At 60.4% G+C, this 27,059-nt stretch overlaps 1 protein-coding gene and 1 long non-coding RNA gene across 2 annotated transcripts in view; one reads left to right on the forward strand and one right to left on the reverse strand.

Moving 5' to 3' along the window:
• Positions 1-7,042: 7,042 nt before the first annotated feature.
• LOC118643487 lies at positions 7,043-7,938 on the reverse strand. Its single transcript, XR_004961999.1, has 3 exons — positions 7,762-7,938; positions 7,239-7,301; positions 7,043-7,108 (listed from the first exon to the last, which is right to left on the reverse strand). It is a non-coding gene; the product is annotated as an uncharacterized LOC118643487 (long non-coding RNA).
• A 912-nt stretch (positions 7,939-8,850) lies between these two features.
• Positions 8,851-27,059, forward strand: part of FAM20C (FAM20C golgi associated secretory pathway kinase) — a 28,548-nt gene continuing 10,339 nt past the window's right edge. Inside the window, exons 1-3 of the mRNA XM_036240427.1 lie at positions 8,851-9,777; positions 11,442-11,620; positions 19,525-19,603. Coding sequence (XP_036096320.1) covers positions 9,170-9,777; positions 11,442-11,620; positions 19,525-19,603 — 866 coding nt within the window. The 5' untranslated portion in view covers positions 8,851-9,169. The remainder of the gene's footprint in view (positions 9,778-11,441; positions 11,621-19,524; positions 19,604-27,059) is intronic.

The raw sequence follows: 27,059 nt of genomic DNA on the forward strand, positions 1-27,059 counted from the left end.
TCCTCTTGTTTCAAGGAGAGGTGACGGAGGAGACAGACTAAAAGGCTTCTGTGTGTCACCACGTGTGGAGAAGGGCTGGTGCCGCTGGGACCGTGCCAGAGGCTCGGAAACCTGGCCTGTGGGACCAGGCGCTCTGGAGAGGGTGGTGGGCGGCCCAGATCTCTGCCTTTGCAGTTTCCTCCCAAGGAGGTTCCTTGTCGTCCCAGAGCTGCTTCAGATGGTGCATTTCCGTCTACTGTGGCCCCTGGCCCATCGGGCACGACCTTCACAGCTACTGTTCTACGTGCCGAGCTTTTGTGTACACTCGAGGTTTGCAGTGTGTGCTTCCTGATGAAGGAAGGAGGGGTGTGTAGTTGTGCACATATGTGGATGCATGCACACGGGAACGCCTGTGCACATGCACACACATGCACATGTATGCAAGCACATGTGTGCGGGTGTGTGTGAGTGTGGGTAACTGTGTAGGCAATACTACAATGCATTTGCCTTAGTGTACATGTGTATATGCACCTTTGTGTGCCATGTGGGCATTTGTACATGTGTGTTGTATGCACACAGACACACACGTATGTACAGAGACATGTGCAGGTGTGTGTGTGTACCTGCCAGATAGTCCACGCACCCTGTGCCCAACTGCCCCAGGCTCCATGGTGGACACTGGCCGGCCACCTGGCTGAGGTGCAGTCCTGTGGCCAGGATGGGGGCGGGGGCGCTTGCTGTCTTCGGTGAGCAGAGTCTGACCCCTGCCTCCAGCACTTCTGCTGGGGGCTACATGTCTGCCACCCCCGATCAACATAGTGAGGCTGAGTCCAGTGTGCTGTTGCAAGGATGTGAGACAGTTGGGGGTGATCACGTCTGGACAGTGCAGCCCCCATGACGGCCTAAGAAGACACCCCAAAAGCTTTGTCCCTCTGGCCACGTGAGAAGACAAGTGAGAAGACAGCCACCTCGTGACCAGGAAGGGCCCTCGCAGACACGGAAGACACCCCTGCCTTCGTGTGGGACTCGCAGCTCCAGGCCGAGGAGGAACGTCTGTGCCTCAGATGCCGTCTGGGGTATTTTTGCTGTGGGGCTGAAGCTGGTCTCATGCTGCCTGAACCGGACCAGCCTGCAGCCCCACGCAGTCCCCAGGGGAGGTGCGGGCCGTGGAGGTGATCCCGCCAGGCAGCGAGCAGAGACCACGAAGGTGAGAACAGCAAGGGCAGCAGGCGCCAAGGACACGTGAGCTTCTGCGCTTTCTCGTCAGCGGTGTTAGAAATGGGTTTGTTTTTAGAACGTCTGGCTCCATAGGTATGAAAATAGCATCAGCCGCAGCAGAAACAACCCTGGTCGGCGACCCACTGGCCCCCTCTGGGGTCTCGATGGCAACATCGGCTCCAGACACCACCATCCACGGATGCGTAGTAGCTTCCCAAGCTGTGCGTCTGGAGGGCACATCCGTGGGGGACCTGAGTAATGATGGTCCCCCACAAGGGGCCCCAGCCCTCTGACACCTTGCAGGCTGTCAGCCAGTCAGGGCTGAGCAAGTCCTGATCCCAGGTGCAGCCTGTCCCGGGACAGCCACACCCACTTCGACAGCGTGGGGACTTTTGGAAGCTGGTGGGGCACCCCAATCCTGGGGCTCCCCTCCATCCACCTGCAGTGTAAAGACACTTGAGCAGGTCAGGGAGACGAACACTGGGCAGAAGAACCTGGAACACAGTGTGGGGGTTCCTGGCGTCACCCCACGCTCAGGTGTCATTGTGGGCACCCGGGAATGTCCGTCCTCCGGCCCCGGCTTCTCCACTTCTCCCTACTATACACTCGCCTTCCAGATCAGCGAGGCCTCTGAGAACACCCTTCAAATCTTTGCACCTGGATTCTCAAGTGGCAGGAGGGCTGAGGCACCATAGGGGAGGCTGTCCCAAAAGGCTACACTTGGGGTGCTCTGAGGCAGCTTGAGCCCCCACCCCTTGGGGTCCCCTGCTTTTATCCCCACTCAATCCTCTGCCTACTGGCCTTTGGGTCCCCCTGCCAAGCCCCACCCTCCCGTCCTGCTGCTGTTCCTGGCAGCTCAGCAGCCCCCACCAGAGCTGGCCCCTCGGGCAGGACCTGGCGTTTCTTTAAGCTGTTGGAGCAGAGCAGCGGAGGAGCCGGAGTTGGTTTCAAGGACATTTAAGCCCTGGCCTCTTTCGGCCAAATGCAGTGATTTCCTTGGACTAGGAAATCAGCCCACATTTTCAAATTCCGTTTCAATGCTGGGGAGGCCTGGAGCCGGTCTGGGGCACGGTGACATCCCTCAGCCTCCAGGGCTGAGCAGAAGACCACAGGGACTCAGCCTTCACCCCACTGTGGGCCTGCATGGGGGGCTCAGACAGGACGGAGTTTGCTCGGCTCCTGATGCAGGGAAAGGGGTGGGATGGGGAGAGAGGAGGCGCCTTCCAGCCTGGAACACACTCGCCCTCAGGGTCCACTGGGCCAACCAACCCCGCCCCATTCCTGGGAGTACCCAGGGCCTCTCAGGCCGCGGTGTGAGGAGCCCACCCCATGCCGGACCGGACCGGCTCTGCAAAGGGGCACGTCCACAGGCCATCGCCACGGGGCCATCGTCACACAATCATGCGGATGTGCCATGGACGCCATCTGTCATCCGTCACGCGGCGGCACGTTCTGCAGCCATAGCCGTGCTGGGGCTCAGCCAGGAAATGGCCTATAAAAGTCTGAATAGTGACCTCAGTGCTCACTTCCAATAGAAATGATAATCTGGGCAGCTGTTTGCAGGGCTGTCCCTGCAGTCCCTTCCCACCCACACTGTCACCGCTCAGCGCCTGATGGCCGTTTTAGCAGCTCCTCCCCTTACCAGCACTAACGTGTGGAGAATGTGCTCAGGACCCGTCCCTCCATCCCTCTGGGCACCGCGCGGGAACGCTGGGCTCAGGTAGTGACCTGTGCCACTGGACACATCTGCTCGCGGTGGTCCCCGCATGACCTCTGGGTCCTCTGAGAGGACAGCTGAGCCCCGTCCTGGTCTGCTGGTTCTGTGGTAACACTGAGAAGGAGGGCGGACGTCCTCCTTGGCAAGGGCTGTGGGGGCCCCTCTGGCCACATCGCCCCAGGGCAGAGCCTGGAGCTGCAAAGGACAGACCTGCAGGGAAGGACCCCAAGGGAAGGGCTCGCCTGGGGCCTGTACCCGAGGAGCAGGTGGCCTGGTCCGTGTGGCTGCACCACCCACAGCCACGGGTGTCCCCGAGCCCCACAGCACAGCTGCAGCCTCGGGGTGACCCCAGGGCCCCCACCCCATGTGGCATATCAGCACGGACTCTGTTCCAGACCCCCTAATTTGAGGGTTCTGAATAAGGTGTTTTGCTGTAATTTATTCTCACTTAAACCTTACGTTGGCCTCTAAATGTCACGTCTTATTTGCCTAATACTCCTATTTTCAACTGCGATCACAAACCTACAGATTACAATCATGCACAAAATAACGCTTGGTGAATGAGTTTTAACTTTACAAATGCCACCTTCTGAAATCATTCCCCTCTACCCAGGGAAAGACAGAACGTGTCACCGACAACTCCCCGCAGTGCCCTCTCAGGGACACGACTCCCTCCTGTTCATGGTTTGCTCGACATTTCAACAGGAATGTGTTGAATTTGACAATGTGGCTTTCAACACCTATTGATAAATCTGATGCTTTTCTCTGTGAAGTGGAGACAGCGAAGTAACTCTGCCTCCAGGTGGCACGGGGCACCTGCGACGCGCCCCGTGCAGAACCCCAGAGCTCCCTGTGGGGCGACGTCAGGAGCATGTCACGTGTCTGAGGAAACTGTTCAGAAAACTGGCCCAGCTTCTGCTTTCAGGGATGAATATTTGACCCTTCTGGATTTCCTTGTGACGTGTGGTCTGCGTCCAGGTTCTAGTACTTCTGTCAATTTTAGTCATTTAAATGCTTCTTTAAAATACCTTCTTGTCTGCATCGTCGGATAGGAGGGCACCACCTTTTCTGGGACTTGGCACCGTCCTTGTCGCCAGCACAATGCTCCTCAGTCCGCCAGACACTCTCGTTGTCCTGTCTTTTCTCTCCTTCACCAGATTCCACGTGTCGGCTCCTTCCGTGGTCTCTGCAGAGACGTGTCCTGTTTACAAGCCGGCCGCACCACTGCACTGCCCACTGCGTTCGATTCTGGTTTGTTCCACGTGAATTATTTCTTCTTTCTCTACACTTGTTCTTTTCTTAGCTTCTCAAACTAAGAGCTTCGTACACTTAATGTAAGTCATTACGTTTCCTAATAAAAGCTGTTATCCCTCCCAATATCCTCCAAGCACCCCGTGGTGGCGTCCTGTAGGTTTTAATAGGTGCTGTTCTCGCTCGGCCGGTGTGGCTCAGTGGTTGGGCGTCGACCCTGCACCAAGAGGTCGCTGGTTGGATTCCCGGTCAGGGCACACGCCCAGGTTGTAGGCCGATCCCCAGTGGGGGGCGTGCAGGAGGCAGCCAATCGATGTTCTCTCTCATCGATGTTTCTCTCTCTCCCTCTCCCTTCCTTTCTCTCTAAAATCAATAAAGAAAAAACACTAGGTGCTGTTCTCATTTGTGTTCATTTTTAATAGTTTGTAATTTGTCCTTTTGGTTTCCTTCAAAACCCTCAAATTATATATGAGTGCTTTTATTTGTGTTATTACTTTCCAGGTAAAAATATTTTCTTTTTCTTTTTTTCTTAATTGGTTTTTAGAGAGAGAGAGAAAGAATCATCAATGAGAGAGAACATCGACTGTCTGCCTCCTGCACGCCCCCCACTGGGGATCAGGCCCTCAATCTGGGCGTGTCCCCTGACTGGGAATCAAACTGGTGACCTCCTGGTGCAGGGTCGATGCTCAACCACCAAGCCACACCGGCTGGGCAGTAGAAATATTTTCAAAGTGTACCTTACATTTTATTAAACGGCACTGTGTTCACATGTAGACTACAGACTACATACATGTGTGTGTATAAACACCCTCAGTGAGCACACTGATGTCTCCCTTTGGAATTCTTGACATTTCCCTTATATTCAACAGATAGTTTTTGTGGTTACTTCATGTATGATAGAAAAGAATATAAATTATGTATTTGAATGATACAATATGTAGAAAATAAAATTGAGCTTTTTATTGTTTTATTTGCTTTGGGGGGGTTTCTTGGTCTGTCATCTCAGACGACAAGAAAGAGGCTCTATTCCCCCCACCCCAGGATGTGGCTGTGTGGCTGGAGATGAGAGGGCCAGGGACTGGCAAGGAGAGGGACACGCTAGAGGGTCAGTGCTGGAGGCCTAGGGATGAGGCCACCTCTGTCCACAGACAGTCCCCTCTCCCCACAGCCCACCATCCCTCGAACCCGGCACAGAGGACACCGGTTTTGTGTCCCCATCCCAGGTACATCCCGCCTGCCCAGGCCCATGACCATCAGCCCCAAGGCCCAGGCACATGGGGGAGGTCAGAAATGTTGCCATGTTCTCTGTGCCACCAGACAAGGGTTAAACCACACTCCCCAGTGAAGACGGCGACCCTCCCTCCTCCCTCTGCCTGAGCACAAGCCCTCCGGCCGCCCAGCTGCCCACTCTCAGCTCCCAGAATAGTCTGTGGCCACTGGGCCTGTGGTCAGCAGCCCGGAGTCTTAGATGAGTAACCCTTAGGAAAACATTTCAGAATCCAAGAGGTGTAGGCAGGTCCCTTGGGTCATCTCTCCTCTACGCCTGGCCTGGGGGGAGCAGTGGGGAGACTGGGCTGGGTGTTCCAGAGGAAGCTGGCACGTCTGCTCCCCTCCCCCATCCCTCTGGAATGTCCCAGCCCCCTTTCCTCCCTCTCAACTCCAACCTCAAGGCCCCCTGCTCTTCTGCGCCCCACCCAGGGCCTCGGCATTTTTCATTCCTGTGCTCAGAACACCATCCCACAGACCAAGGTCCTGTTCCCTCACATTTGAGCTTCTATTCCAATGTCACTTTTTCCGGGGCCTTCCCTGAACCCCAGGATATCTGGTTCCCTCCCAGCTGCACATTCTTCTGCGTAATCCCTGTCACCATCTGACGTATTACACATTGGCTTTGGGAAGAAAAAGCCCCCAGAATCATCCCCCTGTCTCCATTGAGACCACATGCTAACTCCCTGGAGCCCTCGCCAGAGTCCAGCCCGTCCAGCCCAGCCTCTGCCCCCACAATGAGGCAGAGGCCTGTGGGAGCTTCTGATCCTTGTGTGTGTGCATCTATTTATATATGTGCATGTGTCTCTCTGTGTACATGACATGTGTATACATAGGTGTCTGTGTCTCTCTGTGTGTACATGTACATGTGTTTTTGTGTCTATGTATGTGGTCTTTGGGTACATGTGTGTATGTGTATATGTGTGTATGTTTGTTTTTTGTGATTTCATGGATGGATACATTGAATCAAACCAAATTACTACTAGGAGCAAAGAATACAGACACCAGCCAAACATCCCGCCAAAGGTTTTCCGCACTCTGTCCACAGGGTTTTCCCATGTGTCACCTTAACCTGTTGACACCAAAATGGACAGTGGCTCGTGGTGCCCTCTTTGACCCCCTCTCTGCCCGGCCCAGGGCAGAGCTGTGAACAGCCTCTCAGAGGGTCCTGTGTGGATGGAGTGAGCAGAACAGGAGGCGGTATTTCTGACCCCAGTGGTGTGCTGGGAAAGGGGGGGACGGAGGCACAGGAGCATAATCTAGTTAGTGGCAGGGTGCTCTTCCAAGGGGACAGTTGAATGAACCAGGCAGCATTCGAGGGAGACATCCATCCAGTGATGGTGGGGGAGTCCAACCAACCTCGAGCTGGGGGGGGGGGGGGGGGATAGGTGCCCAGGAAGCCTCAGTGAGACCCACACCTGATGTCCCTGGTTTACAGGATGAGACCACCCCATGCCACCCTGAGGACACTGACCATGAGAGGGCTGGTGGGGTGTGGAGGCTGGAGAACCCCAAGGCCAAGGAGACACAGATATAAGCTCCTCTGTGCGGAGGTTAGTCCCCTCCTCTCCCCTCCCCGAGATGGAGTGGGCTTGTCAACCTGCATCTCAGCGCAGACATCATTCCCGCGGCCTCTGGTACCGGGTGCAGAGGTACCTCTCCTGCACACATCTGGTGCTGTCAGTGTGAGAGGGAGGGAGGGAAGCCAGTTCCAGGATGAAACTGTCCCAAGCGTCCATCTCCCAGTCAAATCCATGGACACCCTCTTCCCCTCCCCCACCCCTCATCTTCAGGGCTCCAGCCTTACATTCATTTCAGACCGGGTGAGCGAGGGCTCCCCTCCTTCACTCGGTGAGTGTCCAGGTGGCTCCTATGGAACATCAGGCACTGAGACTCAAGGGTGGGCACAGGGACAATGCACCCTGAACCCACTAAGAGAAAGCTGAGGTCTCCGGGGGGTCCTGGGACGCCCAGACGGCACAGCGAGTGAATGGCGCCCCCGCCCCCCCCACCCCCACCCCAAGAGACTGTTTCTCGGCCTTGCTGGGGAGGCTGTGATGGGGGCGCTCTCATCTACCTGCTTTGGAAACTGTGCCTCTGAGCAGGGGAGGAGGGCCGCGGGCTCCAGGTTCTCTTACTTCCTCCCTGTGTCTCTGGCTGACATTCACCTTCCTATCCCCATGGGCTCGAGGTCCAGAGCTGTGTGGGCCCAGAAGAGGCCACAGCTAGAAGTAACGTGCCTCTGGGTTTGCGCGGCCGATTCCGTGCAGCCGGGAGGCAAGTGAGACCGTCACACAGACACACACGCGGCCCTCCGGAACAGCACACACCTGGTACCTCTCTGTGCCCGGCGAGTCCTAGCTGGGGCGCCAGCGACTCCAGAGTTAAGTCGCAGGCGTGCTGCACTGTCGGTAGGGTGGGGCCCGGCCGTGGGCTTGAGCCTGCCGCTGTTCCCGCGCACGCTCCGGATCTGGGTCAAAAACCGCGCTCCTCGCTCCTCTCGTCCTCTCCGGCGACCGCCCCATCACCCCTCCTCCTCTCCCTCGCCCGCAGCGCGGGCGTGGGGCACAAGGTCGCCGTCTGGCGGCGCAGACGCCCAGAGGCTCCGGGGAGGGACTTGGCCTGGGTTCTGGCCCTCGGCTCGGCCGGGGAGGAGCCGAGAGGCTGAAGCTAGCGGCAGCCAGCCTCGGGCGGGCGGGCACGAGTCCTGGGCGCAGCGACCTGGTCGGAGAGCCCGCCCGGACAGCGCCCACAGTGGCGAGAAGACCCTCTCCGGCTGCAGGAGCCAGGCGCGCCCGTGCGGCGCGCTCCCGCCTTCCTCTCTCGGGCGTCTCCGTCTTCTCTCGGCAAACCACGGTGGGAAGGCGCCCTCTCCTTAGCGGGCCTGGAGCTGCAAAGGCATCGCGGGGCGCGGCCGAGGGGAGGAGAAAAGAGAAAGGGAGCGGAGTCGGCCAGGGCCCGGCAGTGACTCGCGGGGCTGCGGCTCCGCCAATCTGCGGGCGCTGACGCGGGGGGGCGGCTCCGCGGCACTCGGATATCTGCCCGCCCGGGACGCGGGGCATCGAGAGGCTCGGTCGTGCGGGCGTTGCGGTCCCGGGCGGCCACTGCACCTGCTGGGGACCTCACCCACCGCTCTGTGCGCCCCCACCCCCGCTCCTGCCTCCCTCTCTGTCCCCGAGACCCTGCGCCCTCATTCCCCTCCAGGTCCCGGCCTCCGGACCACAGAGTGAGAGAGCCCAGCCCTACCCGAAAGAGCCGCCCTTTCTCCGCCCGGCAGGCCCGGCGCCTAGAGCGGCCCACGGAGCCCCGGATCAGATTGCGCCGCGCGGTTGCCACCACCACCCCCAGGCCGCCGCGCCCTGGTCGGAATGGGGCGCCACGCTGGGCCCCCTCGCGCCTGATGAGCGCGGCCAGAGACCAGAGCCGCCCACTGCGCGCGCGGGGCCTCACCCCAGTGCGCCCGCAGCTCCACGGACGAGGGCCATTGGGCCCGGAGGCTGAGGGCGCGGCCGCTCCGGAGAGGCGAGAGAGAACGGCCCCGAGATGGCCCGGCGAGCAGGCGATTTGGCGGTGGGCTCCTTACACGTGGTGCGGGCCCGGGGACAGCCCCAGAGCTGGTAGTTGTTGGACGCCAGATGGACCTTGACCCGAGCCGCAGCACCTCGTTCGTGCCTAGCCTAGACTAGCGGGGCGCGGGCGGGCACGCTCCGGGAGCCCCAGGCCGCGGTGAGTGCGGCCATGAAGATGATCCTGGTGCGCAGGTTTCGCGTGCTCATCCTGATGGTGTTCCTGGTGGCTTGCGCTCTGCACATCGTGCTGGACCTGCTCCCTAAGCTGGAGCGGCGCGCTGCCCGGCCCTCGGGGGAGTCCGGCTGCTCCTGCGCGCAGTCCGCGGCCGAGGCAGCAGCACCGGGCTGGGCAAAGGCGCGGGCCCGCCCCGGGGAGCCTCCGGCCGCTGCCTCCGCCGCCGGGGACTCGGGCTGGCCCAACAAACACACGCTGCGCATCCTGCAGGACTTTAGCTCCGACCCTTCCTCCAACCTCACGTCCCACTCGTTGGAGAAGCTGCCGCCCGCAGCCGAGCCAGCCGAGGGCGCTTTGCGGAGGCAGGATCCAGGCGCGCTGAGACCCCGAGACCCCGCGCACCGGCCTCTACTCCCAGACCCTGGTACCCGTCGGTCGCTGCCGCCCCCTGACCCAAGCGGGGATGGCTCCCTCCTGGCCAGGCTGTTTGAACACCCGCTCTACCAGGTCGCCGTCCCACCGCTAACTGAGGACGACGTCCTCTTTAATGTGAACAGCGACATCAGGTTCAACCCCAAAGCGGCGGCAGAAAACCCCAACTGGTGAGTGGGTCCAGGGGCATACAGGGTGGGCCCTTGCCGGTTCGACCCCTCAGGCAGCCACGCACGCGCCCCTTAGAATAAGGCCCACCTGTGTGCCTTACCCCAGAGAAGGCCCATCCGAATCCCAGGGTTGGTGTGCAGAGACCCAAAGGCCCCTGGGAAGGGAAGCTTCCTGGGCCCGCCACCTGCTGCCTCTTGCTCAGGGCACTGCCTTTGTCTGACGCCTGCAGCTCTGAGAAGGCTGTCCAGCGGTTTGGAGCTGCCCCTGTGGCAGCTGGCCTGGCAGGCCGCCTGGGCATGGGAGCCAGGGCAGGGTCCGTGCCTGCAAGGCCCTGGTCAGTGGCTTGGGAAATGGACTCAGGCAGTGAATGGATGAGCTTCTGAGGGTGTGAACGTGAGGCTACCCCTGCCCCTTCCCTGGGAAGCTGCTGGCTGCCGGGCTTTTAGATGCCAGGCGGCAGTGCTCTGGTGGGGTTGTGTAGACCAGTAGAGAACAGTCAGCAGAGGGGTGTCCGGCCCCAAAAGGCATAAGAAAGGGGCTCTCACAGCCAATGGGCCACCAGTCCTGGCTGCCCCCGTGACAGCTTCCTGAAAGGTGAGGAGCATCTCTTACTACCCTGGTGTCAACCCTTCCCCCCACGGCCCTCCTCAGCCACAAAGATCACGATGAGCTGAGCGGATGCTGCAACCAGAGTAGTGACATATTAACCAGCAGCGAGGCCGGAGTAAATAACTCCCTGCAGGACGTTACCCAGGCCACAGAGGGGAAAGGCCAGGTGTCCCAAACAGCTTGTGAAGATCCCTTCTCCCCTGAAATTTAACCGGGCCCCATGTATTGTGTCTGAACACACCAAGGTGTTTGTTTGGGGGCCTCTGGGCTTTGTCTGCTGGCCAGGTTTAAGGGGATGCTCAGGAGTTTGGGAATTGGAGCCACAGGGGCCTGGCCTGTGGCTCCTTTAGAGGAAAACAGAGCCCAGGCACGGTGGTCAGTGAAGTGGCCCCCGCATCGTGTCCACGGTGGTGGTGGGCTTGGGGCCCAAAGGGCCTCGCAGTCCACCATTCCCTCCAGCCCAGCAGGAAGCAGGGTCTGCCCCCCAGACGGGTAAGGGTGGCCTGTGGGTGGCAGGTCCTGCCTCCTTCTCTCCCACCCAAGACTGCTCTCATTAAAATTAAATTTAGTCCTGTTGCATCATTCCTACCCCTGGTTGTTGGAAACAAAGCCAAGTTCCCAGGGAAGTTTCTGACAGACTGGGTGTGTCTAAGCCTCGCAGTCTGTGGTCAAAGATGAGTTGGAGCTCCTGCCCCCAGAGAACAGCCGAGGCCCCTGGACCCAGAGCTGACATCATGCTGGCTGGGCTGTTTTGGTGACCCCAGGACAGACACGGTGGGGCCTGCCGCCGACGTCTGGGGCTTCTCCTGCTGTAGTTATAGCTGTCTGGCGGCTCAGAGGGTAGGTAAGAATTACGGGCCGTTAGATATGTTATTAGTCGGCAGAACAACAGCCACAGAAAAAACGTGGACACGGCAGGGTCCCGTTTGCCCAAGAGGCAACTTTGACTAAACTGCAAGTGTTTGGAGCTGAAGTTAAAGTCTTGGCGCCTGAGGCCAGCTCCCCCTCCTTGTCTGTCCTGTCTCTTGACTCTGGGTCACAATCATGTCTGCAGGCCACACGAGGGCCCCGAGGATGAAGAGTTCTCGCCCACGGGGGAGGCGGCAGTGGACAGCTACCCCAACTGGCTCAAGTTCCACATCGGCATCAACCGGTACGAGCTGTACTCCAGGGACAACCCAGTGGTCGATGCCTTGCTGCGGGACCTCAGTGTGCAGAAGATCACCAGTGTCGGTAGGTACCCCCTGAGCACTCGATGGAGCGTCCCCACTGGGCCTGCAGGCCTCAGAGTCGGAACAGGTGACCTCTGCGGTCAGCGGGTGAGGGGTGCCGTGCTCAGCCCTTCCCCAGATGAGGGGGGGCACAGGTACCTCCATGAGTAAAGAAGAGATGGCTGTGTTCCTCCCCTCAGGGTGGGGGAGGCACAGCAGAGCATCCGGAGGCCCCCAGGTCAGCCAGGTGCTCCCACAGCTCCACGGGGATGGGGAGTGGCCAGGGCTGTACCATTCAGGTGGCCATGCACGTACGAGTTGGGAGGCAACTTCTCTGAGCACTTTGGCATCTGCTGAATTGGGGAAAAGGGCACCAGTTACTAACTCCAGGAAATGTCAGCAGTGTCTGAGCACCGAGGTCTGTGCCACTGTCCTCGGGCCTGCAGGCCGTTCTTCACAAGGGTCCCTATCAGTGAACAGTGCCTTGGAGAAGCCCGGAGAATGGGCTGAGCCTGGGGTGGGAGGCACCGGCCAGGGCCGTTGCAGGGCGCACAGCCTGGCGGGGACGTGCAAGTGGGGCAGGCTGTTCAGGGCACCGGCTCTGTGGCACCGGCTTCGTGGCGCTGGCTCCGTGGCGCTGGCTCCACGGCAGCAGTTAGCAATTCTGGGGCTAAAGGGCTCCAGCCGTCGGGGGTTCTGTCCGCTCACTGCAAAGGGCCGTTAGGGTTGCCTATGAGAACGACAGGCAAGTTCTCCAACGTTCTTTAGGAGCGGTTTGGGCTCTGCCCAGCCCTGAGCTGCTTGCGAGGGGCCGCCTTGCTATGGGAAGACAGAACGCACAGCTCCTCACAGCCTGTGATGTTCACCCAAGAGAAAGCCCATGGCCAAAGCTGTGGTCTTCCTCTCCGTTTGCTGCCCAGGGGCAATCTGGCAGCCTCTCCTGAGCCCTGCCACCCCAGCCCTCCCTCCTGGCCCTTCCAGGGCTCAGGGCTTCGGCTGGAACGCAGTCCCTGTGAATGGCGGGGACTGTCGGGGAGAACCACAGCTGGGTGCCCTTTCCACGCTGAGACCCGCCGTGCGGTTACAGAAACACTCAGGGCACTGGCCAGCGCCTCCATCCGCTCACTCAGCAGACCTTCTGGGGCACCTCCTGCTCTCAGGCCCTTCTGGTGGGGGGAGCTGGGGATGAACCCAGCCCCGACGAGATTCTGCTGCCTCCTGACCGAGAGCTCCAGGGGCAGCAAGACGCACACACTGACCAGGAGTAAGTTCTCGACACGCTGGACAGACCGTCCAGGGCGTTCAGAGAGCAGAAGGCCTCCATCTGGAAGGAGGGGCGGGAGGACCTTCCACAGAAAAGCCCCAACCTGGGTCTTCGGTGAGCGTGGGCTTCGCTGTGGAAGGGGCGGGGGGGCGGGCTTCCTGGAAACGGGAACAACATTTTAGGGGGTTTTAGGGAAGTGCAATGGTCGCATTAAAAGAGCCTGCACTGCGCTGGTGGGTGTGGCTCAGCAGTTAGAGCATCAGCCCTCGAACCAATGAGTCGCCAGTTCGACTCCGGTCAAGGGCACGTACCTCGGTTGCAGTTTGGTCCCTGGTCGGGGTTGTGCGGGAGGCAACCAGTGGATGTCTCTCTCTCGCATCGATGTTTCTCTCTCTCTCTGTCTCCCTCCCTCACACTCTATGTGAAGATAAATGGAAAAATATCTTCAGGTGAGGATTAGAAAAAAAAGTATGCTCTGCTACTGTGGATGTGCCCTTCTCTCTGCCTCAGTTTCCCCATCTGTCAGGTGGGCTCAGGAACATTGCATCGTATTCTCACAAGATGGTGCGTGTGAGGAGGCGAGTACATATTACCTAGTGCTCTTCAGCCTGGACTTCCAGGGCTACCCCACCCAGGAAAAACACAGGGTGCACTGGTGCAGAGGGTGGGGGCTCACCCCCAGGGAGCAGAAGCCCCAGCCCTCGCTGACATGCTCTGCGCAGAGGGTGGAGCTTGGAGCCCAGGCGGCTGCGGTGCGGGAGGTGGGCCTCCAAGGCTCACAGGCAGCTTTGCCCACCTGGGCTCCCTCCTCATTCCCACAGGGGCCTGGCCTTGGGGCACCCTGGGGCTCTGGCTGGGTGTGACCTGGGGTGAGTCCCTGCCCACCAGTGTCCTGCAAGAGATCTGAGCTGATCTCACCCCACCCCACCCCCCCGGATTGTGCTACCCGAGCTGGTCCTAACGCTGTCTGTTCCTTGGGGCAGTGGGCCCATCGGAGCCCACTCACTGGCCACTCACAGTCCATCTGAAGGGCCGATGCAACCAGCGGTTCCCACCGCTGGGACCGGGTACCAAGCCCCAGGCACAGCAGGGTCCTGGTGTCGGGGCTGGTTCCACAGTCATGAGCTAAAGTGCCTGTGGGCAGATGGACAGACCTCTCCCGTGTTCAGGGGGACTGCCTGGTGGCTAAGCCGGGACCCTGTCATCTTCAGCCTGTGCATCTGAAATCCAGACAAGTCCTTCGACAGCAAAGCCTGACTCAGCTGAGCTCTTGGGGGGCACAACCTGCAGAGAGGAGGCTGTTTTTACACCCGTTTTTCACCTGCGGTGGGATTAGAGTTGTCCAATCGCAGAGCTCTGCCCAGACCAGTCGGCTGCCTGGGCTCCAAGCTCCGCCCTCTGCGCAGAGCATGTCAGCGAGGGCTGGGGCTTCCGCTCCCTGGGGGTGAGCCCCCACCCTCTGCACCCGCGCACCCTGTGTTTTTCCTGGATGGGGTAGCCCTGGAAGTCCAGGCTGAAGAGCACTTTGGTCCTCGGAGATTTCGAAATCCCCGAACACGTCTGCCCCAGAGGTCGTGGAGAGGCGCACGAGCCGAGGGTGTGTCACAGGGCCCTGGGGGGCTCCGTGAGCACAGAGGATGAGGGCATCTGGGCAGTGTCCCCCTGGGCACGTCTCTGTGGGGCCAGGCCCCCCTCCGGGGTCAGCCCGTGGGGAAGGCCTCACTCTCCCGGCTGTCGGGTCCGGAGACGCTCCCCGATGAAAGGCGTCTCTGTCTGAGGAAGCAGGAAATGCTCTCACCTGGGAGCAGGATGGAATAGCGTTCAGGTGTGCAGGACACGAGGCACCCAGGCCAGGTTGCCTGTCTGCAGTGAGCAGCAGAGGGGCTGGCCGTGTGCCAGCTGCAGGCGGCCCCGGTAAGCACACACTTTCCGGAAGTGTCTGCCCCCACATCCAACTGGACATGTGGTTGAAAACCCAGCTGCTTGAGACAACCCCTGGCTGGGCCTTCAGCTCAGCAGGTCCTGCTGGGCAGGGTCAGAGATCAGAGTCCCTGGATGAGCGCTGCCCTGGCTTTGCTGTGGCCCTGGGGGACCTGTGGGGCAGCCCCTGGGGGCGCCAGAGCCTGCCTTAGGGTCAGGTTTTAGCGTCACCACCTTCTGAACACACAGTGAAGGAAAAGGAAGACGCGGGCGTCCCAGGGTCCCAGAGTGTGGGTGTAAAGTTCTCAACATGAGAGCCGGGAATCCGACCAGCTTCCTGGCTGCCATCCCACAACGGGGAAACTGAGGCTTGCCCAGGGTTAGCACAGCCTGCTCTGGGCTCAGGATTCCATGCCTGGCCGTCGACCCGGTGGTCACTTTGTTTATTTTTAAAATAATTTCTTTATTGACTTCAGAGAGAGAGGGAGAGATAGAAACATCAGTGAAAGAGAACATTGATTGGCTGCCCCCTGTATGTCCCCCACTGGGGATCCGGCCCCCAACCTGGGAATCAAACGGGCGACCTCTTGAGGCTCAACCACTGGGCCACACTGGCCAGGCTGCCCCGGTGGTCACTTTAATCTTCCAGTTGCTCACCTCACTGTCACACCTGAGCCAGAGAGGGGTGTTGCAGGGAGGTGATCCTGGAGGTTCACAAAGCTTTGTCTCAGGATGGTCCCACGGAGTCCCCCAGCTCAGAGCCGCCAGACCCTTCCCAGTGCAGGTGTGGCCGCAGAGCTGCATCTAAGCCAGGCTCCTGGCTGCCCGGAGCCACCTCTGACAAGGCTTGAGACATGAGCTCCTCTGTTCAGCTTGGCATCAAGTGTGCAGTGCCTGCCCTGTCAGCCGTAATGAAGTCGCTACCGTGCACGGTTATGGATGTAAAGAATAAATTACTCAGTTAACTGCCCTGCACGTGGAATAACTCGGAAAGAAGAAGCCACACTGGCAGGAGAGATCCAAGCAGCCTCTTGGCTGAGGTGCAGATGGGCCTGGACAAACCCGTGGCTGGTCCCTGAACAGAAGAGAACAGCCCCACGGGACAAACATCCGGGCACTCCTGAGCCGGCTGGCGTCCAGGACGGATTGGCTGGAGGAAAGAGGCTGTAGCTGGGGCAGCCCTTGGGCAGTTTCCCTGGGTGCCTGGGGCCGCAGGTCCCCCTTCTGCTCAGGACGCAGGGTGGCAGCCTTGAGTCCATGCCCATGGCCTGGAGAAAGACCTGAAAATGCTCAATGAGCCAGACACCCAGGCCCATTGCTGCAGGGGCTGGAGGTCACCCCCAAGAGGAGAATGAAGGCCACCCCTGAGCCACGCACGGAGAAGCAGCAAACAGCTGGGCCCTCCTCAACTCTCCTCCCGACTGTCTGGTCCAAGGTCAAGAACAAAATGCCACGCAGGCTCCGACGCAGCCCCACCCCCCCGCACCTGCTCTCCATTTTAGACAGAGCAGCGATGGCCCCGGAACCCAACAGGTGTGTGTTCCAGTTGTTCCTTCGGGTCCAGTGGAGGGAGGGAGGCTGTGTTCTCAGTTCCCTCTTCGGTAAAGAGTTTTCAAAACAAAGTGAGTCTTACAGAGAAGTGCCACGTGATGGCTCACCCTCCTGCGGTCTGCGTGGTGGCCTGAAGTCTGGGCAGTGCCGATGAGTCCACGTGTGCCAGTGGTCACGGGAGTTCCAGTGCCGATGAGCTATGCGTCCAACTAAGTAGAGCACAACAGCGATCCGTTACTATGTATTCACGCGTACAGTCGGTGGTGCATGTCGTCAGTGACCATCAGTCAATGTTAGTTACTAATATATTGGCACACAGTGGGGGACATGAGTTCAGGAATGTCAGGGGCGACTGAGCTGAACGGCAGGACCCACCAGCGAGAGGTGGGCTGGCGGGTGTGGAGGGAGCCTGGGTGCCCTGGTGCCGTCCCTGGACGGGAGCCGTGGGCATGGAGAGGCGGCCGAGGGAGGCCGTCAGGGTGAAGATGACTTCTGGGGACATTGCCGCTGGTGTGTGCTTGGTCCTGCCCATGGTGGGCTCACACCTCAGCTGGGTCCCGCCCCTGGGTTGAGGTGGGCTAGGTTTTGATGGCTCTTTGGCCAACGGGACACCTGGAGACCCGACCAGGACCGGCACCCACCCAGCAGCTCCAGTCCAGGGCCTCTGCGTCCACCCCCACACCTCTCCCAGCTCCGGGACAAGCTGCCTTACATCTCCACCCTGGTCTGTCTGCAAGGAGAACCCCAACCTCACACACTCCTCCTCGGTGCCCCCTGGTCCTGCTGTGGCCCTCAGCTGGACCACCTCCCTGAGCCTGTGGAGTGGGCGATCCACCTGGAGCACGGGCCCCTGGGCACGTGTGCCTGCCGTGCCTGGGCCTTGGCAGGACCCCAGGCAGCTCCGTGTGGGCTTCTGCAGGGAGAGGACACCTGGTATCAGAGCAGAATTCGAGGGGCCTCCCTCGTGGCCTGCAACCTGGCAGCATGCGTGCTGGGCAACAAGAAGACACAGGTCCCAGAGAAGAGAAAGATGGTGCCCAGGTCAGGTGCTGGGGCTGGCATTTCTGTGGTCCCTGGTCACTGGTGGAGTCCAGGCCTCTGGTTTCTAATGATGTACTAGCTCTGTGGGCGGAGCCACGACACAGACGGGACCCGCTTCCCTGGTGAGGAGCAGACCGGCCAGATCTGCCCACTGTTAAGAGAAACCGGGATCGCAGCCCTAGAAGGCGCGGAGGTGCTGTCTCTGAGGGGCCCAGGGAGAGACCGTTAAATCCAGTGGCCCGTTGTTACGTAGAAATAGGACATCAGGCCCTGGCCAGTTTGGCTCAGCGGTTGGAGCGTCAGCCTGCGGTACAAAGAGACCCGGGTTCGGTTCCTGCTAAGGGCGTGTACCTCGGTTGCAGTTTGTCCCCAGCCCTGGTTGGTCGATGTGTCCCTTTCACATCAGTGTTTCTCTCTCTCTCTCTTCCTCTCTCTCCCTCCCGCTCTATCTGAACAAAAAATGAAAAAATGTCCTCGGGTGAGAATAAAAAAAAAAAAAAGAATGAGGACATCAGGTGGGGCTTGCTCAGGCCGCTCAGTTTTAGTTACACTGCTGTTCTCACCTCAGGAAAGACGTCATCACTGTTCCTGTAGAAATTTAGAAAGCGCAGATCAGGGACAAGGACAGTAGATTCACCTGCAGTTCTCAGGAGAGACCCCTGGGCTCCAGTGGCCTACCTGTGCGTCCACGTTTTCCCAACCACACGCCGTTCAGAAGAGAGCGTCTGTGCAGCGTCCATGGTCCAGGCTGCTTTGCCTGTAACCAAGTCGTAGGCGGTCTGCCCGTCATTCACGTGTCAGGAGGGCCACGCAGCGTCCCACCACACGGGATCACCGCCTCCTCCGGCCCAGGGCGGGGCAGTTTCAGGTGCTTTCGGGCGTTTTGGAGGAAAGTGATGCTTGTGGATGGCTTTGCTCTGTTTCCCTGTCACGGGTGCAGGCTCGTCTGTGGGCTGTGACAGCTGTCCTGGGTGCCAAGACCAGGCCCTCCACCCAGCGGCCTCTCAGGTCCCAGAGATTTCTGGAATTTTCCTGTTTCACCACCTCTCCTCCTAGAGACCACACTCCTCTCCCCCACCTGCCCCCCTCCCCTGGCTGCCACCCTCCCCCCCCCGTGGCTTGTTCCCTACACAGAGCAGACAGCATCCCCTGGGTCCCCATCACTCTGAGACCCGCCCCCTCCCGCCCACAGGACGAGTGGCCACCAGAGCCACAGGCTCTGCAGTGAGCCTGGTTCTCCCCCTTCAGGGCCTGTGCACGGCCCCACCCCCGCCTCCCATTCGTGGCCAGTCACGCTTCTCTCAGGTCCTTTTGGGAAATCTTCAGCCTCCATGGCTGAGGAGGTGACCAGGTAGCCAAATGGTGTTTGGGAAGCTCCCACCCTCCAGCATCCATGGGGAGCCCCGGGAGCCCCTCTGATGAGCGAGGTGCAGCCAGCCAGGAGTCTTCAGGGTCCTCAACTAACCTGCTCAGACTTCTCTGGACCCCAGAAACTCACTGGAAGCCCATTGTGGGGTCTGTGTATATGTGTGAGAGTGTGTGTGACAGGGTGTGAGTGTGCATTAGTGTTTTGTGACTGTGTGAGTGTGTGTCAGTGTGCGTGTGTGTGTTAGTATATGTGTGTCTGTCCGTGTGTGTCAGTGTGTAAGTTTGTGTCAGTGTGTGTCAGTGTGAGTGTGTGTCCATGTGTGGGGGAGTTGGTGTGAGTGTGTCAGTGTGAGTGTGTGTCAGTGTGAGCGAATGTGTGGGAGTTGGTGTGAGTGTGTCGATGTGAGTGTGAGTGGGTGTGAGTGGGTGTGTCAGTGTGTGTGAGTGAGTGTCAGTGTGAGTGTGTCAGTGTGAGTCGATGTGAGTGTGTGTGTGGGAGTCAGTGTGAGTGGCTGTGTCTGGGGAGGGAGGCGTTGCTGGCAGGTTCGTGCACCCAGCCAGTCCAGACGCCAGTCCCTTTGCCTATGGGTTGGGCTGTGGAGCGATTCTGCCCCAGCGCCTAAAGGGGAGGAGAGTGTTGCACTCACTGTGGGAAACCCCAAACGTCCCAGGCAGAATGGGGGCCCTGGGCCATGTCCAGGAAGCCCGGCCGTGGGATCAGAGCAGAGAGCTGGCCTCGTCCGGGGCAGCAGGTGAACCTGTTCTCTTTCCCTCCCCTGCAGCCATGAAGTCGGGGGGCACACAGCTCAAGCTCATCATGACGTTCCAGAATTACGGGCAGGCGCTGTTCAAACCCATGAAGTAAGTGCCGGTGCTGGTCGGAATGGGCCGTGAGGTGTGGACAGGGATGGGGGGCAGGGGGTGTCTGTGCTGGAACTGGAGTTGCCTGAAGGTCTAGGTTTTGGTGGAAAATGCAGTGTGTCCTCCTGTGGTGTTTTGGGGTGAACTCTGGGTGACTGCTCCCGGCTTTCTCTTCATCTTGGCAAAAGGACAACACAGGGGAGGGCCTTGCTGCTCCCCCTCATCCCTCACACAGCTGGGAATCCACTGCAAACCCACTGAGAGCGCTTTAAACCAGGCACCTAGTGTGGACACCCAAGTGCCGGTGACGGTGACACTCACCTCTCGCCGCTCAGGGCCAGGTTTCCTGTAAGCGGCCACCTGCAGGTGTGGAGGACTGCAGGCAGGTGCTTCATGTCGCAGCTGCTAAGGCTGCTCCCCTGCCCGAGAGCAGCCAGATCTGTCAGTGCACACGCATGACCGTGTACCAGGAGAGCTTCAGTCACAACGCCTGTGGGTGGGCGCAGCCTGTCCTGTCGTAGGTGACGTGAAAACTGCAACCAGAGTAGACAGGGAAGCACTGGATGGAAGTGCAGAGACCGTGGGCAGGGGCACTGGGCGCCAGACCACCCCCAGGAGACTCAGAAAGAGCGTCTGTGGTGACGTCTCCTCTGACGGGAGGTGTGCAGCCTGGGCTTGGAGGCTGCTCGGGACCATGCTGCGCCCCCATCCCAGCCAGCCCCAGACGGGGCGTTTCACTGTGGCAGTGGAGAGCCAGGCTTCGAGAGTGGGGGCTGCGGGCTCATAGGGGGCTGTGTGAGTGGGGGCTGCGGATCTGTGGGGGGCTGTGGTCTCTTGGGGGATGCGGGCTCATGGGGGGCTGCGGGCTCATGGGGCTGCAGGCTCATGGGGGGCTGTGCGAGTGGGGGAATGCAGGCTTGTGGGGGACTGTGCAACTGGGGGCTGTGGGCTCATGGGGGGCTGTGGATTCGTGGGGGCTGCGGGCTCGTGGGGGGTTGTGCAGCTGCCAGGCCTGGTCCCCACCGCAAGAGCCTCTGTCTGGCTTCTTGGCCACCTGTCATGATTTCTAGTTTCCAAGGTAAGCCACACATAGGGGTTTCTTTCTACTTTCAGATTTCGAAGGTGATAGCTGACTCAGACACACGTCAGATACACGCAGGTTGAACAAAATGCAGGCCCAGCTGTGGCGGGTTGAGGCCTGTCTGCGCCCCGCGGTCTCCGGGCCTCTTGCTGCGTTCCGGGAAGGGGGGTCTGCCTGGTGGTCCAGGCGGGTGGAGAACACCCCACACAGAGGTGTGAGGGGAGCCAGGGGATGGTGACGGCCTGGGGGTGCCGGCTGCCAGGTCAGCCTGACGTCAGGGGTCCCGGGGTCCTGCGTGTCTGTGTGAGAAAGGCAGCCCCCCTCTCTCTACGAGCGTCTTGCAGGAAGAGGGCTGCGGTGGGCGTGGCTGTCTCAGGGCTGGATGCGCCACCTTACAGCGGTGAAGGTCCAGGCCACCCCAGCTGCCCGCAGGCGAGGCCTCTGTGCAGCCGGAGGGTGTGCGGCCTGGGGCGGCGGGACTCCCCCTAGAGCAGTGGTTCTCAACCTGTGGGTTGCGACCCCTTTGGGGGTCGAACGACCCTTTCACAGGGGTCGCCTAAGACCATCAGAAAACAAAATTACAATTATGAAGTAGCAACGAAAATAATTTTACAGTCGGGGTTAAACAACATGAGGAGCTGTCTCAAAGGGTCGCGACGTCAGTGTCTGAATGGCTCAGGTCCGCAGCCGCTCTCAGGGGAGGGGTGCTGGGAGGGCGTGGCCCTCGCAAGCCCCCCAGGACCCCTAACCAAGGTGCCTGGCCACCTCGCCCCATGGTCTCAGGGGGCCTGTCCGTGGTCTGGCAGCTCCCCGTGGCCAGTCCAGGGCCCCACTGAGCAGCTCATGGGCTCACACTGCCCACTTCTGCCCTGGACTCGCAGCCCCAGCCCATTGCTAGTTAGCAGGGCGTCGGTCCTGCCTCTTCACGGTCTGAAGGTCAAGGCCATCGATGGACAGACCGGCAGGGCTCGTTCCCGCTCTTGGCAAAGGCCCGGGTGACCAGCAGCCTGAGTGGGGGGGGGTGAGGCCAGGTGGAATCATAGAAACAGGACTGAGACGCCGAGGTCCGGAAAGAGAAAGGCCGTGTCCACGGCCTGCCAGGGTCAGAGCAAGGTCATGGGCATCGGGGGTCAGCCCAGCTCCATCCCATGCACACAGCGCCCCCTGGCCGACCCCCCCATCTGGGCAGGGCAGGCACGGTGGGGTGTCCTTTCTGGCCTGGTCCTCTCGATGCTTCAGCTACTTCTTGGCACTGGGACCCTCCCTTGCTGACCAGGTCTGCTGTCGCCAGAGCCTCCACCCCCTGATGACTGCAGGGCCAGGCCCAGCCCCAGGGCGCCCCCACTCACGCTTCCTGTCCCCCCACAGCTGTGGTCTGGACATGAGAACAGCGATGGTGCATGACCGTGACTTCAAAGATGTTAACCCATGAGGGATAGTTCCCTCTAAGATAAACTCTGTAAAGTGTTGATGGGATACTATGAATCGATTAGATTAGGGGGTGGGCCTTGGGGGTTCCGGGACGTGCCGTTCACGTGATACGTGGGTGGCACAGAGGTTGCGGGTCGTGTATGTTTACTAGGCGTCAAGAAGCATCTAATCAACTCAGCCCAGGCGTGGTGGCTGTCCGTGCAGCGTTCTCTGACTCACGTCCTACACGTCACTCAGAGCCCGTCTCAGTGGCCGTCGGTGTGTCCGTCCCATGATCTGCTTCAGGAACGGCTCTTTGCGCAGGGGGCCACGTGCCACGAGTCGGCCCTGAGTGAGCGCGGCAGGTCCCGCGACTCCGAGCAGGAGAACCTTTCCCCCGGGCTGGGGGGACTGCATCTTCGGCATCTCGTCAGCCTGACAACAGAACAGCTTCACGAGCGGTATTGGGGGCCGTGGTGCCGGTCGCTGTCCCCCACCTATCTCTCCTCGCCCTGCCTCTGGGCCTGGACACCCGCAGGTCTGCTTCTGTCTCCACGGGTGCACGCGTTCTAGCATTGCACACGGGCGGGGTTCTGGGCCGCGTGCTCCGTGTAACCCGCTTCTCTCGCTGGGCGTCCTGTCCGCGGGCTCATCCCAGAGCCGCTTTAAGGCGAGCAGTGTTCCCGTGTGGACGGTCACTGCAGTCTTCAGCCAAGGCATCCGGGCCACTCCCACCGTCGTGAACATTCTCGTGTCCATTTTGGAGTGGACGTAGGTTTTCATTTCTTTTGGGTAAATACTCGAGTAGCAAATGCTGGATTGTGTAATAACTAGATGTAGCAGCTCGAGGACCTGCCAGACTGCTTTCCACAGCAGTTGCCCGACTCCGCAACCCGCCAGCACCCTCACACCCTCGCCGAGGGTGTGATTACCGTCCCATCGATGGCAGACGTCCAGGCGGGCAGGGGCGGGCGTCTCCTGTGCTCGACGCGCGTGTCCCAGGGGTGACCACGGGGCCTCTTTCCGTGTCCTTGTGGCCCTCTGTGTGTCTGTGGAAATGTCTGTTCAGGTATTTTGCCACTTTCTAGTTGGTTTTCTGTGAGGAGGTTGTCAGAGTTCTTTATATATTTCAGATTCAAGCCCTTTTACACGTGTGGTGTCCTTGTTGACTTTGAGGGTGTCAGTTTCTGCATTTTGTTGTTGCCTGTGACCTTGCCGTGACATTTCAGTTTCACGTCGAGACTGTGTGTGCTCCAGGGGCAGCGAGGGGCCATGTGTGGGGCCGCAGGTCCGAGCGGGGTGCCCACCGGCCTCCAGGGGGTCCTTCCCACGTGCTGACTCAGAGGGGCGTGCGACCCCCCACCGCTCCGCCTCCCTCCTTCCCTCCCACCTCTGAGGCCGCTCTGCTGGCGTAACGCCTACCCACCACAGGGCCGTTCCCTGGTCTCCGTGTTGTTTTAGGACTTGGCAGCCTCCACACCGGACGGACCAGGTGGGGGCGGCTGGCGGCTTTCACACATCAAGTCACTTGACCTTTCCAGTCCCGAGGGTAGGTTTCATTACGAGTCTTCTTCAAGGAGGAGGACACGGAGGCTCAGAATGGTTTAAATGTAAACAAGGACTGGGCCGCCGACCAGGACTCCAGTCAGGCTCGGACGCCGGGCTGAGCACGGCCAGCGCGGCCGTCACACGGTGAGGAGGCCTTAAACACTCTGGTTCTCCCGTCGGCGGTGTTTATGGTGCACAGGGCAGCGCCCAGCCCAGTATGTCCAGCCTGCCTCGAGTCACCTGCTCCGTGCCAGGCCAGGCCTTGGCCGAGTGGCTGAGGCTGAGACCCGACCATGCCCCCTGTGCCCAGAGCCGCCCCCCAGGGCCTTCTGCTTTCCTTTTGCAAAGAGTAGAAATGTGGGTGTGTGTCCAGAGAAACCTCCGAGACAGCAGGTTCGAGGCCCGGCCTCCTCACAGCAGAGACACCTGAACAGGTGGCCGCAGAACCCGAGCGGGAGGTGCCTCTGAGGGCAGGGAGTCGAGCCCCTCGGCTCTGAGCGCGTGGCCACCGGGCACAGGGCAGTGGGCGGAGCCGACATCGGTCCCATCCTGTGTCCCCTGTGCAGGGCGTTCGTCCGCAGCTCCAGTGGGAGGCGGACAGACCGGGGCACAGTCCATGCGGGACCTCGTGTGGAGCCGTCCCAGGGGTGCGGGGGGAAGGCCGGTGCTTGGGCTGCTCGATGACCTCAGGAGAGGACCGTGGAGCTGCGTGCCGCGGCGGCAGGAGGACTTTTAGGCGCACAATCCGTACACGGAGCCTTGGAGAAACACGAGGGTTTTCAGGGCCAGTGACCAAGCCGTCAGGAGTCTGTAAGTAGTTGAGTTCTTCTGGTAAATAATTCGTGTTTTCCCTGCACTGCCGCCCTCACTCAGCCAAAGGCAAACAGATTGCCCAACAGCCAGTCCCTGGGTGTGCGGCCAACAGGCCTGGCCTGGCCAGAGGTGGACAAGGACCCTTTTGTGTCCACACTCAGCTTGGGCCGGCCTCCAAACCCACCCCCTGCCTCCTTCTGACTTTCAGGAGCTCAGCATCCTCCCCGCGGGGCCGCAGCCAGGATCCTTAGTAAGATCTCAGGTCGCCCGATAGAAGCTGCCCAGGCCCCGTCCCACCTGGGCTGCTGTACCTCTTGGCGGAGCGTCCGGCCCGGGGCCAAGTGGGGCCTCCGCGCTCCGTCTGAGAAGCTGCCCCCTCACAGATCCTGGGGCTCAGGTCGAATCCTCTCCTCTACCCCCACCAGCCTGGCATGGTCACCAGTGCCGACGGCAGTGCTGTCTGGCACCAAGAATTCAGCAGCGACCAGGACACTAAGGCCCTGCGGCGTGGAGTTGCCATTCTACAGGGAGCCATGTAAAGAGACACAGGAACATTTCTGGGGGTGAATCCGCGCAGAGGATTCGGGCTGACAAGCGCAGAGCGGCCTGTGACTCCCCACGGCGGCCCAGCCCCCGTGACACTCAGGCGGCCCCGCCCGGGTGGGGACGACCTTCTGGAGGGAGCGCAGTCTGGCGGCTCCTGCTCTGCGCCCAGGGCTCCATGTGGAAGCCGAGCCTGGCAGGCCTGGCCTCCCCGGCCCTCGCACCGGCCCTCTGCAGGCCGGCCACCTCGCTGCCCCGGCAGACCTGTCCGCGGAGGCTCTGGTTTAGAATCGAAGCGAGCAAGTCATTTTCCCAGAGCCGTTGTCCTGGTCAGCAGCAGCGAGTGTCCTCCGTGTTCTCTCTGCTTGGTGCAGTCTCTGGGGTCCCTTCTGATGTCGTGAAGGGAGGGGAGGTTAAAAGGCAGCACAGAAAATATGGTCTTCACGTTCCTCTAACTGGGGAGACAGTGAAAGTCGGGGTTTCTTTCCAGAGCAGTGTGATCAGGTCTCGCAGTGTTTGTGCCCAGAAGGAAGCTCTGTGGACGTATGACCTCCCTGAACAAGCCCCAGCCTCCGGGTCTGTGCGCTGTTCATGCTGGAGGACAGGGCGAACCCTGTGTCTCCCCCACTCCGTGGCGACCCCTGCGTCTCCCCCACGCTGCAGCGACCCCTGCGTCTCATATCACGTTGGAGACAGCAGTGAACTGTGGGTACATCCTTCAGGACAGGAGGACGGCGTGTGCACCTCTGTTCTTGGGCCCAACCAAGAGTGTTCTGTTCCCCACAGACTAGAGAAGAGGGGTTGACAGTCGAGTGGGAGTGGTTAGGGGAGCTGTCCTTCTGCAGGCTGAGTGCTGGTGGCAGTTGTTACAGGCTGAGGGGGCCTGGGGACATGTGAGCTTGTACCTCTGGGTGGCATCGTGCTGGATGAGACTCGGGGGTGACCTCTCCCCACTTTGTCCCAGTCCTTGAAGGCGTCCTCTAGCAGGAGCCCAGACCTCCCTCGGGGACATGCAGGACTGTTCCTCTGCCAGACCTCTGGCCCGTCCTGTGTCCACACGTGAGCGGAGACACCTGACCTGGCGGCTGGCGTCTTCAGGTCTCAGCACGTCCAGGTTTGGCCATGGGAGTCCGTTGTCCAGCGGGGCTCTGCCCTGGAGACTTCAGGACCGGCAGCCGCAGCCGTGTCTGACTTTGGGGCGGCCCTGAGGGGAATGCAGACTTGGGGCAGACGCCTGGCTCCTACCAGGGCCTGCTGCTCCCAGTCATGTGCTTCTGCAAATGCATCTTCGTTCTCGACCCCGGGTTCCCGTGTCACTGAGAGGGGGCCAGAGCCCTGGGGACCAACCGTGCGGCCAGCGACGTTGACTGGGCGCTGCCTCTCTTCTGTGTCTGTGGAAACAGAGGTGTCGTCTCTCAGACCTGCTGCGTCATTTCTCAGAAGCACAGTGAACCTCCCGGGTGGAGGCACCGCCAGACCTGGGGCCTGACCGGACTGCACCTTCCAGGGCAGGGGCTGCTGCCGTTTCCTGCGGGTGCTGTGAGGGACCCCGCAGGCTGGTGCTCTCCTGGGAGACGTCTCCTGGCCGAGGGGCAGGCGGCCTCGGGGCAGCAAGGAGGACGCCTGAGCCTCCCTCTCTTGAGGACCCCTGGAGGACGTTGGGCCTCCCCAGTAATCCAGCATAACTGCCCACCTCAAGGCCCTTCACTTAATCATTCCTGCAAAGTTTATTTTGCCAGTTACGGCAGCACGGTCACAGATTCCGGGGATCCTGATCGCAGATTTCCTGGGCGAGGCCGCACAGTCATTTCCACTTTAGTGTGAATACCTAGTCAGCTCCCCTGTGCTTCCCTTGGGGCTGAGGACGTCCCTGCACAGGGAGGGCACGTGGTGTGGTTTCTCTGGAGAGCAGGCAGAGCGGGGTGTGGGCCTGCAGGGCGCCCCAAGAACTGGTCCTGAGTGGCCCCTCACCAGGGCTTAGCTGGCCTGGGACTTGAGTGCCCGGGTTGCTCGGCATCCTCCTGGGGCCCCTCCAGGGCCTGCTTTCTACTGGCCTGTGGG

Source organism: Molossus molossus, unplaced genomic scaffold (genome assembly GCF_014108415.1).
Source record: "Molossus molossus isolate mMolMol1 unplaced genomic scaffold, mMolMol1.p scaffold_m16_p_4, whole genome shotgun sequence".
Lineage (NCBI taxonomy): Eukaryota > Metazoa > Chordata > Mammalia > Chiroptera > Molossidae > Molossus > Molossus molossus.